This window comes from Falco rusticolus, chromosome 8 (genome assembly GCF_015220075.1).
Source record: "Falco rusticolus isolate bFalRus1 chromosome 8, bFalRus1.pri, whole genome shotgun sequence".
Classification (NCBI taxonomy): domain Eukaryota; kingdom Metazoa; phylum Chordata; class Aves; order Falconiformes; family Falconidae; genus Falco; species Falco rusticolus.
The window spans coordinates 1,927,903-1,940,667 of NC_051194.1; the positions used below are offsets into that span (position 1 = coordinate 1,927,903).

Genomic DNA, 12,765 nt, shown 5'->3' on the forward strand with positions numbered 1-12,765 from the left:
GTGGATAGAAAATACCCATCCTTTCTTTGCTGCTCTATCGCTTCCCCCTGTGGCATCCGCCTAGTCCCCATTGCTTTGGGGCCAGCCTTGGTCCTCTTTCCTAGCCACGGCTGCCTCGTGGGGCCCCTGGGCATTTCTGTTGGGGCTAGTGGGAGAGGGCTGAGGGGTCTCTCCAGGAGCTGGGGTCTCCACAGCTCAAAGGTGCTGCCAGCAGGGTCCTGCAGCCCAGTGGCCCACATTCCAGCTCATGCCTTCAAGCTTTCAAACGTACTCCTGTGCGCTCCAGTTTCTGCCTGAGTAAGTCTTAAGCACTGCCAGCAAATTTAGTCCAAAATTACATTTATTTAAAGAATTATTATAAATAATCTTTGAAAAATACAGTGTCATTGTAGTTTAAAAAAAACCATAAACCAAAACTCTTTTTTCACTTCAAACCCTAGTCTTTTACTAGTCGTTGGAGGACTCTGCGTAAGTCCACTAGGAAGTCATTCAGGGAGGTAGTGTTGCCGGCTGCCACGGGACATGGTGCCTGTAACAGGAAAAAAGGGCCATGAAGGTGTTTGCTGGGGGAGGGATCTGGTTCTGCAGCATCATCTTGGTTGCTAGTGGTGGTGCGGGAGAGGACTGGGTGAAAGCAAAAATGGTGACCGAGGGAGGAGCTGGATGTGCAGAAAGCTCGAAGGCCAGGGGCTGTACAGCCAGCACAGTTCGTGCTGTGAGGGCTGAGCATGGGGGCGGTGAGGGGGTGGCATCACTTCACCTTGTGGGCTGGGCTCTTCCTTTGGACCAGACTGAGCAAGTTGAGGTAAATGCCCTCCAGGTGCCTGTGGCAGCTCCGGCCCTCCCAGGCTACTGTGGTGGCTTTGCATAAGGTCTCCATGTCATCATATTCCTGGAAAAAGACACACATGGTTATTTTAGAAACCCTTTTTGTACAGTCATAGCTTTGTTAGCAGCAGATTAAAACAGCACAAATAATACATTTCTGTTCTAAAGGGCAGGCGGAAAGTACAGCTGGAGATGTCAAGGCTTCCTGGCTGCAGGTGTGTGTGCACGGGTCTGTTCCTGTCCCAGAGGGGGCCCTTGGCCGCTGGCGAGAGGTTGTGGCAGAGCCTGGCACGGCGGTGAGCACCCACACGCTTACAGCACCAGGTTCCTCTTGGAGGTGTGAACGCTGGACCCTGTGCTCGGGGAGCTGCTCCCTGCAGGGCTCCCTGGGGACAAGGCTGGTCTGGGTGGGCAGAGGCTCTAGAGGATTAACAGAAGCCCCTGGGAAGAGGTTGCCTCTGTCAGGTGCTTTGATTAAAGTCCCATTGCAGAGACATGTGGAAGATGAGGAGCTAACAAGTGCTGGCAGTAATGGAAAAACTGTTTGCTGTCTTCCCTGGGGGATGGTCCTGATGCCACCTTGCTGTGAGCGCTGCCTGCTCAGATCTCTGCTTTCACCCAAATGGCACCAGCAAATAAGCGACAGTCCCCGTGAGCACGGCCAGGTCTGTGGGCGTTGGGTTGTGCAGCATTTCTCACTCCCAGGGCTGGTCCCTGTGGCAGGAAGGGTGCGGGGACCCCCTGAGGGGATGTTCAGCCCCGGTCCCCTGAGGGAGGCTGCTGCATCCCTTGGCTGCCACCCACCAGTGCAGCACAAGGTGAGGGCATCGGCTTTCTGTGAAAACAGGAACTCTGGTGCCGGGGAGCTTGGCTTAGGCAGCAATTTTCAGACCAGAAATAGGCTTTATTATCTGCTATTAAATCTTCTGCTAACTGAAGAGCCTTCCCCCAGATAAGGGGCTAAAGAGGGATAGTATGTCTAACCAGAGCTTGAGATGCTGTGTGATAGGCACGTGTGGGTGTCTGTGGGGTGGTGACACACCACTCCAAGGCAAGGGAAGAAGTTCCTCTCTTCCTTTCTGAAAAGCTTGAACCTCCGTGTGCTGCTGAGGACACAGGCTGCCCATTCCCGCCTGCCCCTCTGCCTCCCCCTTCCCTCCAGGGTGGCCAGGACCAGCCGATGCTGCTTTGGCTGGAGGTGGAGATGGGTGCGGGAAGGTGAGGGCACCCATGCTGGGCAGTGGCAGCAGCAAGGACCAGTCCGGCATCGCTGCTCGGGCCCTCATGCTGTGCTGCACAGGGACGGGCAGGACTGCCGGGGCTTCACGCCTGCCTCCTTGCTGCCCCGCGCTCTCCCCTGGCCCCCAGCATCCTCTCCCAGCACCCATCGTGGCCACGTGATTATTTTTGAACAAGGACAAGTTAATTTTTTCTCTTACCTTATCACCTGCGAAAATATTTGTCATGTTTATGTTGTCACAGGAAACCTTTATCAAGACACAAAGGAGAGGGGTAATCAAGCTAGAGAAAACGCTAATGCGGATCCATCCTGACACATGCAGACCCGCACCCATCCCTCTGCCTGCCTGCTCTCGGCCCCCTGGGAGCACCGTGAGCCCCACGCTCTGCCTCAGCCCTGCCTGCTCAGCACCTTTCTTTGACTCAGCATTGCTCTCGCTGAGCCCAGCGAAACAATCTCTCCCTCCCATCAGTGAGTAGAGGCTGAGCCATGTGAGCGAGCCCTACCTTTGTCTTCAGGAGCTCGTTCAGCAGCCTGATGCTCTCCTTCAGAAAGATGGAGGTCTGCAGCCGAGCAGCCACGTGGCCCTGGCAGGCTGGCAGCGCCAGCAAGATGAGCAGGACTGGGACCGGGATGATCATGGCCTGTTCGGGCTGAACCCCCTCAGCTCACAGTTTCTGGATATTTTGGTGATCTATACCTGTGTGTGCTTTTCTGGAAGAAACATCTCAATTTATGGCTGTAAAATTGCTGAACCTATAGGAAAAACTTATTTTTCCCTTATCTGCACTTTCCAAAGTTGCTCCTATCCAATTAGGACAACAGGTATTTTTTATAAAAGTCAAGGCTTTCTTCTGATCTCGCATTACGTTTCAACATAGGAAATTTCCACCGTAAGATAACAGTTAGAAGTCAGGTCACGTACAAAAGTATGTAAACTGCCTGGTTTGGGGATTCTGCATTTCTCCGTATTCCAGGACTTTCTCTATGCCCCAAGTTGAAAGTGGCCAAACGGGGGAGACCACGGCTCTGACCACGCTCAGATGACGGAGCTTTGCGCTTTTTTTTCTGTATCCTGCAAGTTCTTCCATCTCGTGTATCATTTGACTATCTCCAAATCATGCAAAGCATCTTCCATCTGCATATTATTTTCTGTCTATGGTTATCTTAACCTGCGCCGGGGACAGCCAGAAAGCACAGCACAGCCCTGCCTGGAGCCTGCGGGGACAAAACCTCCTGGGCTGGAGCAGGGCATCACCGCCTCTCGGCACCGGGGGGTTACGGAGAGCTGGGGGCCACACGGGACCCCCGGAACAACACACTCGGGCCCGTGGCACCTGCAGGGATGTGGGGGAAGGCCAGGCTGCTGGCGCGGGGCAATCCTGCGGCGTTGGTGCTGCTAGCGCTGGCACTCGCATGGGAAAACAGGGGTTTGCGACTCCGCAGCAGCCGGTAGCTCGGCGCCTGGGGGCTGCCCTGGCCATCCCGCGGGAGCAGCCCGAGCAGCGGCCGGGCACTGGGCTCTGCTGGCACCCCCGCCCCGGCTGCCGCAGGAAATCACACTGAGAAATGAGCCGAGCTGGGAAACTTTGGAGTTTTGTAATAACTAATAGGTATTTTTCTAACTCAAATAGCAACTTGCCATCAGATGCTTGATAAGAGTTTGTGAGTGTTCAATGAATCCAGGAGCAGCCAGACTGAGAGTAATTCTGTTTGTCTAATTATGAAATGCCCCAGATGAAGTTAGTGCCACTGACTCAGAAAGACCTTTGTGAGGGATTTGCCAGCGGAGTGCTGCGCTGTTTCCTACCCGCACCGTACTCGATGCAGAGCAGATAAGGGAGCGCGCTCTGGTGCGGGACGGTGCTGTGGTGGCAGCTGCTGCGGGCGATGGCTCTGGGGCCAGGCACCTTGCCGGGAAGCCGGGAGCTGCCGTGCTGCCCTGGGATGGGTGGTGGTGGGAGTCTCCCTGCCAGAAAGTGATGCTGGAGAAGGGGATGGAGGTGGCAGCCCCATCCTGCAGACACAGTGGTTTCTGCAGGTATTGTGGTGGAAAGCTGTAAAACCTGGAGTAAATGAACAGAAAACGCTAAATTAACAGAAAAATGTAACCTTTGAGCTACTGGGGCTGAATCATGGTGGAAAAGTGCATCACTGTGTGTTGGGGAAGTCACCTGTACTGGGTTCGCGTGGCCAGGTTTGGTACCGAGGGGTGGCCAGAAGCTGCCCCACGTCCCGTGAGCCGATGCCAGCCAGGGCCAGCGCTGGCCACAGCCGAGCCCTGCAGCCGCGGGGGCAGCAGGGCTGGGGGTCGGGGGGGTAACGGGACTGGGGGTATGGGGGATAACGTGTAAGGGTCCGTGTCATAATGGGTTTCAGGGTACGCGGGACAATGCGTTTAAGGGTGTTTGGGATAACGTGCTTAAGGGTACATGGGAATGTGGGACAATGTCTGAGGGTCCATGGGATAACAGGTTTGATGGTTCATGGGATAACAGGTTTAAGATTATGTGAGATGACAGGTTTAAGGGTGTGTGGGATAACATGTGGGATAACGTGTTTCAAGGTGCATGGAATAATGTGGGATAAAGGGTTTGATGGTCCATGGGATAACGGGTTTAAGGGTCTGTGGGATGATATGTGGGATAACGCGTTTAAAGGTACGTGGGAACTTGGGATCAGGTATTTCAGGGTCCGTGGGATAAGGTGTTTCAGGGTGTACGGGATAAGTGGGGTAACATGTTTGCAGGCCTGCGGGACACCGTGTTTGCAGGTCCAGGGGGTAAGGCATTGGGGCACGGTGGGCTGTGGGGGGCTGCAGCCAGGGGGTCCCCACCGGGGTGGGCCATGGGTGGCTGTCTTCCATGGGCCCTGGTGGGGGGGGCTGTGTCTAAGATTCAGGTTGGTTTCTCATTATGTCACTCTGGTTCCATCGGTAATTAACGCAATTAATTTCCCCTGGCCAAGCTCACTGTGTTGTGGCGGGCACTGGGGAGCGATCGCTACCCCACCTCTTGCTGCCTTTTCCTGGGGAGGGGGTGATGGGGCAGCTTGGGGGGGCCTGGCCCTGGCCAGGGCCAGCCTGCTGCACCAGTGAAGGACAAAATTCCCATGTCCTTTTCCCGAGGGTGGGCTGCGGCTGGTGGCAGTGGTGGCCCCATCGCCTGCTGGAGGGGCGTCTCCGGCCCCAGCACGGTCCTCGTCACTGCCTGTTCCTGGAGCCCCCGCTGTGCTTCATCCCAGCCGTCATCCTGGGGATGAGCCTGCTGCCATTCTCCCTATCAAAGGTGCTTGATTCAGAAACCTATCCTCAGTTTTTCTCCCCCTCACGCTCCGTGGTTGGAAGCATCTCCGTCACACGAAGATCCTGCCCGGGTTCCCAGCGCCAGCTTTCCTGCAGCCACCGAGCCCAGGGCTCCATCGCCACGGGCACTGGCTCGACTTTCCCCCTTTTTCTTCAGCACAAACCGGAGTGCTTCCAGGACAGCCACGGGGAAAAGGGCATGAGGGTTTGCTGGGCATCATGCGCTGCCCCAGGTAAGCTTCGGCTGGCAGCGGCGGGGGTGTTCTGCTGTTTTCTTGCATGTCTGTTGCCTGCCACATCTGGTGCTGGGGTTTATCCAGAGCAGCTCCAAGGGTGCAGTTAACACCCTGTCACACATGTTCATAGCAGTCTCCTGCATTTATAACAATTTCCAACAGCCATTTTGCCTATTTGTTTCCTGTCCATGTACTGGCCGCTCTAGCACCCAAGCAGGCTCTAGTCCTGTGCGCCAGCCCTGTCCCTTCCCTCGCCCATCAGCTGAGGACGCTTTCCCCGGCGTCTGGCACCGCTTTGCTGCCTGTTTCAGCCCTGCTGCCCCCCCCAGACCTCACGCTGCACCCCAACATACTCCCCTTCAGCATGGGATGAGCCACGTGCCCCTTCCCCATGCACAAGACGCTCTTCCCAGCCGAGGACTCGCATCCCTGCTCCTCCAGCCACTCCTTTTGTTCTGTGTTTTCCTACAATTTCTGCAAGCCCAGAAGGTTCATTGGTGTCTTTTACTTTCTTGACAGCTTGCTCTCAATGGCAGATTGGGCAGATTTGCTGTATATTGTCCCAAAAATGCTGGCCTCCCCCACCCCCCGGTCCCCTGTGCGACTGACCAAGGAGGCAGCACCCCTGATGCTCCTCATTAACTGCTGAAGGTAAGAAGAATAAACTGCGTAAACCATCGGTACCAAGAGCTCGTTGCTCAGTAGTTTATTGCTTAAGCCCTGAGACACTTCTATAACATCAGTGCAAAGTTGAAATGAAAAAAAAAAATAAAATGAAGACATCTAAATACATGGTAATTTGAATATATTAACTCTGTTGTAATACAAATATTTTAAATAGAGGGAAGAACAATAAATTATGAATCGGCACACATTCATTGTCATGGAAAAGCAATTAGGAAGTAATAGTTCCCTAAAAACGAGGTAGCAGTATTTTAAATATGACTGTATTCCACAGAACAACTCTTCTATAACTTAAAATACCTGAATACTGGCTTTTCCTTTTTGTTTTGGGTCCCACGCAAAGAAAATCTTTCAACAGCTAAGACTTTTTGGTCTTGAATCTTTAGATTATGCAGTATAAAAATAAATTATTTAAATAAAATAGAATAATAATAAATAAACTCCAGAAGTATGATGCCAATGAGCACCCATTAGATCCAAAGTTATCCTACAGACTTTCCTGATCTTCACTATTAATAACTTAAAAGCCCACCGACAAGAGAAGACGCGTTAGAGGTTACGCGCATGGTTCTGTCCCACTCCCTCCGCTGCTTCCCCTCCCGGCTGCCGCTCTCGGATGCTGCACTTCCCCGGCTCCGAGCCCTGAGCTGCTGTAGTAACTCATTAGCAAAAAATGCATCATTTCAGTCTAGATTTTGATCTCGTTAGGAAGAGAAGGCGATTATGAAGAAGCCTCCCTTCATTAAGAGGAACAGGAAACAGATAATTTGGTTTTGGTAGGCGCTGCAGGAGAAGGTGAATGAGTTAAAAGCTCAGCCCTTCTGCCACGCTGCCCGGCAGGATGGATGCTCAGCTCCTCCCAGCTGGCAAACCCTCCCGCATCCCTCCCGGGGATCACATCCCTCCTGGGGGGTCGCATCCTGCCTCATGCCAGCTGGAAGAGCCGCAGGGCTGCAAGCGAGCGCTAAGGGCAGCCTCATCCTGATGAGACCTCTCCTGCAGAGGCTGGGTAATGTCTGAACCATGGCACTTGGGTGGAAGGCTTGGGAGATGCTGGGGAGGGGACATTTCCCATCATGGCTGAGCGATGCCGTGTGCCCGGCATACCTGCTGGGACTTGCTGTTGGGATTGCACTGGGTTAGGAGGGCTGGGGGGGAGCTGAGGAAGTGCATGCAACGAGGAGCAAAAGAACTCTGCAAAACCGATCTGAATTGCTACCAGCAGTCGGATCCCTGGGCTGGGGGCTGGCAGCCACCGCTCTCACCGGAGCAGTGCCTGTCTCACTGCGCAGCCGACGTGGCCAGGCGCCTGTACATCCCCTGGGTGAAGTTTCCCAGCTTCGGCAAGAAGTTGCGCAGGTAGATCTCGTTTTCGTTGCTCAGGGAGCAGTTCTGGAGAAGGAAAAGCATAAATACATTAGAGCTGACAGTGAGATGTAGCAGCTCAGGCAGTGGGTAGCCAGGCCACCAGCCCACACAAGATGCTTTGTTTCAATTGCTTCTGTCTCCATATAAATAATTCAGCAAATAATTCAGAGTTGTGAGGATGATGCCCCAGGATGTTGGGAACTCATCCCTTGCCTCAGGACAAGCACCCAGCCCCCGTGCCTGGCAGTGTGACCCCCGTGGCCATGGGTCTGGGGTGGCCGGGGCTGGCGGGGACATTCACCCTCTTCCCGTGGAGGTGAATTATCTCACAGAGCCGCGCAGGTTTGCGATGCCCCGGTCTGGCCCCATGCAAGGTAAATACCGGCCTGCTCAGCCCTGTGGGTGCGTGGGGGAGCCGGCACGGATACGGGCCCCGTGCTCGGCAGAGCTGGCACCGGGGGCAAGGCTGCGCCGGGGGGCTGGAGCCGCACAGTGGGGCGGCGAGCGGGGAGGCTGCGGCTCCTGCTTACCGTCTTGCCGTGCAAGCTCTGCAAGTTGATGATGAAGGGCTCGTAGTCCTTCCTGCACCTGGTGACTTTCATGAGTGCCATGGCAGCCTGGCACAGCAGCTCCTGCTCTGACAGCTGGAAACCACAGGGAAGAAATCATTAGAGCCCTGTGTTTGATGTAAGTTGATGCTACTTATCGAGGTGTCCAGGACTGGTGGGAGGTTTCACAGAGACTTTCTAAACTGTTTTCGTTTTATGGCTGTAATCACAGCCCCGTGTGGTGACTTGGGCCCTGGGCTGGGGGCAGGGGAGCTGGGGGCAGAGGTGGTGGCTGGGGGCAGGTCCTTGGGCACAGCCGGCATCCATCTGTGCACTTGCCCCCAGCGATGGTGCTTGAGCGGCTCTAGCCCGGTGACTAATAAAACTACCTCTGCTACGTGGGCTGTGCACTGCAGTGAGGAAGGTGCTGGTGATGTTGGTGTGTATTAAAAATGTGTTTTCTGCCTGTGTCTCTATCATCTTTTACCTTTCGATCCGTGAAGGCAACCTGTGCCACTCGGGTGTCATTGCAAGGGACCTGGAGAGGTGACACAAGGGAGAGCCATTGTTACGAGAGACCATCATTACAAGGTAAGACCTTCCCCAGGAGCTGCCAGCTGCACCCTCCCCTGGGAAGAGGCACCATATCCCAGTCCCTCCGGCAGGACACAGTGCGGATGCACCCTGGGTGCTGCACCACCGAGACCCATCTTTCAGCAAATTGTTCCATAACAGGCTCCCGGGAAGTCGGGCCCTGGGGTTGCACAGCATTTGCAAGCAGTTGTTTGGGAAGGGGCAGGAGGGTCCCTGGGTGCTCTGTGGGTGCTATGGACCAGAGCAGAGCAGAACCCCCCTGCAGCTCGCACTGTGCCAGGCCACTGTGTCCCCTTCACCAAGCTGCCCCAGTCACCCTGACACAGCTCTGTGTGTGGCACAGGGAGGTTTGGGGGAGGTTCTCTTGTTCCTCGGCATTTTTTCCTGCAATGTGCCTAATGTCAGGTGCAACACTTCACCCTGGCTGCCACCAGCATCCTCCTGTACCACCAGGTCAAATCCTGAGCACCCAAAGTCTAGGCTGAGATGGGCCAGGGTGCCCAAAGCTGGAGGTGGGATGCAGCGGGCTGAACCAGTCAGGAATGCCTGATGGCAGTGCCAGTGCCTGGCCTTCAGCACCAAGGAATATCATCATCATCATCAATAACGTTCCTCTGTCTGTAAGCAAAGAAACACCAGGAGGTGTAACAGCATTTACCTGTACTCCTGAGTTGAGCTGTTGGATGCGGTGGGTGATCTCTGACAGCTTTACTTTGGGAAAGGTGGTCATCAGTGGGGTGGACGAGATGAGCTCGAGCAGGGAGAGGAGCATGAATGCAGCCTTCAGCAAGGGGAGCATCCTGTCACCGCTGCCGGGTGCTTCCCGTGCTGGCTGGGCTGGCTGGCCGGGGCCTCTCTGCCTCGCTGCTTGGCAAAGCACCATTTTTATAGTGCGAAGAGGGACCGGCGTCTCCATTGAGTACCAAATATAGGTGTCTTCCTGTGCTGATGAGGCGCGACGGCCCAAAGAAGGCATTATGTAATGACAGCGCAGACTTTTCGCCCTTAACCAATGTTATCTGTTATTCAGCTACCATGCAGATTTTAATCACCTAATTGATAGATGAAGAGATACTGGGACAAGTTGAGAATTTCTCTTTGACGTTTGAGTATCTGTTTACTATTGAGTGTGTTTGCAACATGCTGCATGTGGAAAATGATGAATGTGTGCACGACTTAACCAAGCGCGTTGCAAGACCCGTGTAAAGTCAAGCCATCTTCTTATGTGCAGAGAAATATCTGTGAAGTTTTGCTTGTCTCCACAACGGAAAAGACAAACAGCTACACAGAAGGACCAGCTCTGGGATGTGTGTGCCTGGAAGCCTGCCGGGCTCCTGCCTTGGATATCGATGTCTCACGGGAGGACGACATGACCCCATCAAGTATCTGGTTGAATTTGGAGGTGTCTCCCCACCACAGCTTTGCTGTCCACGTGGGTCTGTGCCCAGCAGCTGCAGCTCGGGGATCAGTGTCACCCTCAGGTCAGAAATCCAGGAGGCGAAGTGACACGAAAGCAGATATTTACTTTTGCACTTAAATGTGCACCTCTGCTGCCTGTGCACCTGCAGCTGGCTCAGCACCCACCTGCCTGGGGACACCACCATCACGGGGTGCAGGTGGGAGCACCCCAGTGTCTCATGCTGCTTTCCAGGACACCCCAGCCCCTTGCTGGTGTGGAAGACCTCTCCTCCTGCCTGGCCCCTTTGCCCTGGCATGGCCCTGGTGACATGGCAGCACTGCAGTGCCCCATGCCACAGCTCGGCCATCACCAGCAGAAAAGGGCATCACAGGTGATGGCAGCACTTTGGAGAAGCAAATGGCGTGTGGCTGCTGTTGAAGAGGAACAGCCGAGCCATGTGTCAGAATAAATTCATATCATTTGGTCATAATGACAGCAGCTCTGACAAGCTCAAGTAGCCAAAGTCAGATCTGAAAGAAAACAAAACCTCAAAACGTTTATCAAGATGTTAAAGATCTGCAGACAAAAAAATGCTCTTGCATGTAAAGGAAGAAGTAGCTGAGGGGGTTTTCTGCCGTGTGGGTGTTTGGGTTTTAACTAGGACTTGCTCAGCTCTGTAGCACGTATCCCATCCTGCGAGGATGGCTCCTGCAGCGCCTGGCTCGGCACGGCGCCTTGCAGCCTCGCACGGTGCAGTGCCCATGGGCTGTGACATCGCATGCCGTCCCACACCATCCCACATTGTCTCATGCCATCCCATGTTATCCCATGCCATCCCATGATGTCTCATGCCATCCCAGAGACATCAGAAACCCAACAGTAACTCAGGGACTCAAACCACCACATCCTGGAGCAGAAGAGCAGGTGTAAGCCCACAGTTATTTCTCACCATGGCTGAACTGTGGTGTTAGTGGGAATTTTGTCGGGAAGAAGGTTGGCTCACCAAAATGGCTCATTTAATTTCTCCTCCAAATTCTCAAATGCCTTTTTCCAGGTGCTGCTGCAAGCACAGGTGGAGCGGCTCGATGCCGGCGGCACCGGTGGCTCTGCTCACACTGGCACCCCGCACTGCTGCGGCCCCGGCTCGGGCAAAGCCCCTCCGGGGAGACCCAGCCTTCGCCTTATACCTGGTTAGAGGCTTGTAAAATGTAAATTGTTAAATTGATGTGGAAAAGCTAGAAATATAAGTTTAACCCCCCCCTTTTTTTTTAAAGCTTTCAGTGAAGTCAAGGTGTTGCATAGCTCGAGGAAATGCTGAACTTCACCTTTCAAACAAACTGCTTCCAGTTCCACCGCATCCTTTTTGTGTTGGAAGAGTTAACGTCGCAACGGTAGGGCTGGGCTGCGGCATTCCTGTTTCATTGCTTATATTAGCCCGAAAAAGTTGATTTTACTGGGGAAAAAAAGATGGTGATGATTCTCAATCATCGAATTTCCTGCAAAATTGAAAGGCTGGGTCAGAGCCAGGTGGGAACCTGGAGGTTTCCCATCACAGGTATCGGGAGGAAGGTGTAGGAGCTGGCGTGTATCCAGGGCAGCACAGTGCAGTGTCTGTATGTCTGTCTGTCCCAAAGCCGTCTGTGGTCCCACAGCGTGTGCCCTGGCATGGGGCCCGGCACTGCTGCAGTGGTCCTGGAGGACTGCGGCGTCCTGGGGGGCTGTGGGGAGTGGGAGCCCCTTGGCTGGGAACACCCAGTTCTGCAAACCCTGCACAGAGAGCGGGTAGCATCTTCCCCAAAGGCAGATAAAATCATTCCCCCAAACTATTAATACAGTAACGTAAACCTGATAATGGGAAAAGCTGACATGTATCAATTTGGCTCGTGTGGGTGGAAAGCGATAGCTACAGAGCTGGTCCCAGTTCTGAGAAACGACGTAGAGCCGGGGGCTTGGGTGAGAGGCGGATCGGGAGAGGGGATCGCAGCCCTTCGGGAGCATCACTGACCCGAAGGGAACCAAAACAGCTCGTTCAGAGGCTTCGGCTGTGCTGAGCGTTAAACCTGGTGGTGACTGAAATAACGAGGGCAAGTTCTGACTGTGCGTCACCCCCAGTGCCGGCGGTGAGATGGGCGCTGCCCCGCCAAGGCACCGGGGTGTGTGGGGCTGGGACACCCCCCGAGCCCGCTGCTGCCGCCAGGGTGGGCACAGAACCCCAGGTGTGTGAACCCAGCCTGAACTGGGACTCCTTGTCATGGAAGCTTGGCTTTGCTTCCAGCTGTGGCCAGTGGCAGGATGCAGGCTTGTCCTGGGGCTCCAGCAGCTGGGGGTCTGTGCCCACCCTGTCTTGTCCCTCTCATGCTTTTCATGCCTGATTTAAGCACAACTCAGTCTCCAACCAATTCAGGAAAATGGTCTAAGTTGTTAATTTAGATGTTGCCATGTCTCCTATCAGGCTCCTCTTGGCCCCACGTGGTGGAGAGGCTGAGGGATGAAGGCACACTGGGCTGGTGCTGTTCGGGTCTTTCCATTGCTGCATCTCTGGACGATACCAGAGAACAGAGGAA

At 54.4% G+C, this 12,765-nt stretch overlaps 1 protein-coding gene across 1 annotated transcript; it reads right to left on the reverse strand.

Moving 5' to 3' along the window:
- Positions 1-436: 436 nt before the first annotated feature.
- LOC119152700 (interleukin-4-like) lies at positions 437-3,244 on the reverse strand. The gene is made up of 4 exons (XM_037398320.1): positions 2,575-3,244; positions 2,268-2,315; positions 761-892; positions 437-529 (listed from the first exon to the last, which is right to left on the reverse strand). The coding sequence occupies exons 1-4, from the start codon at positions 2,707-2,709 to the stop codon at positions 437-439; spliced, it is 408 nt and encodes a 135-aa protein (XP_037254217.1). The 5' UTR covers positions 2,710-3,244.
- Between the last annotated feature and the right edge of the window lie 9,521 nt (positions 3,245-12,765).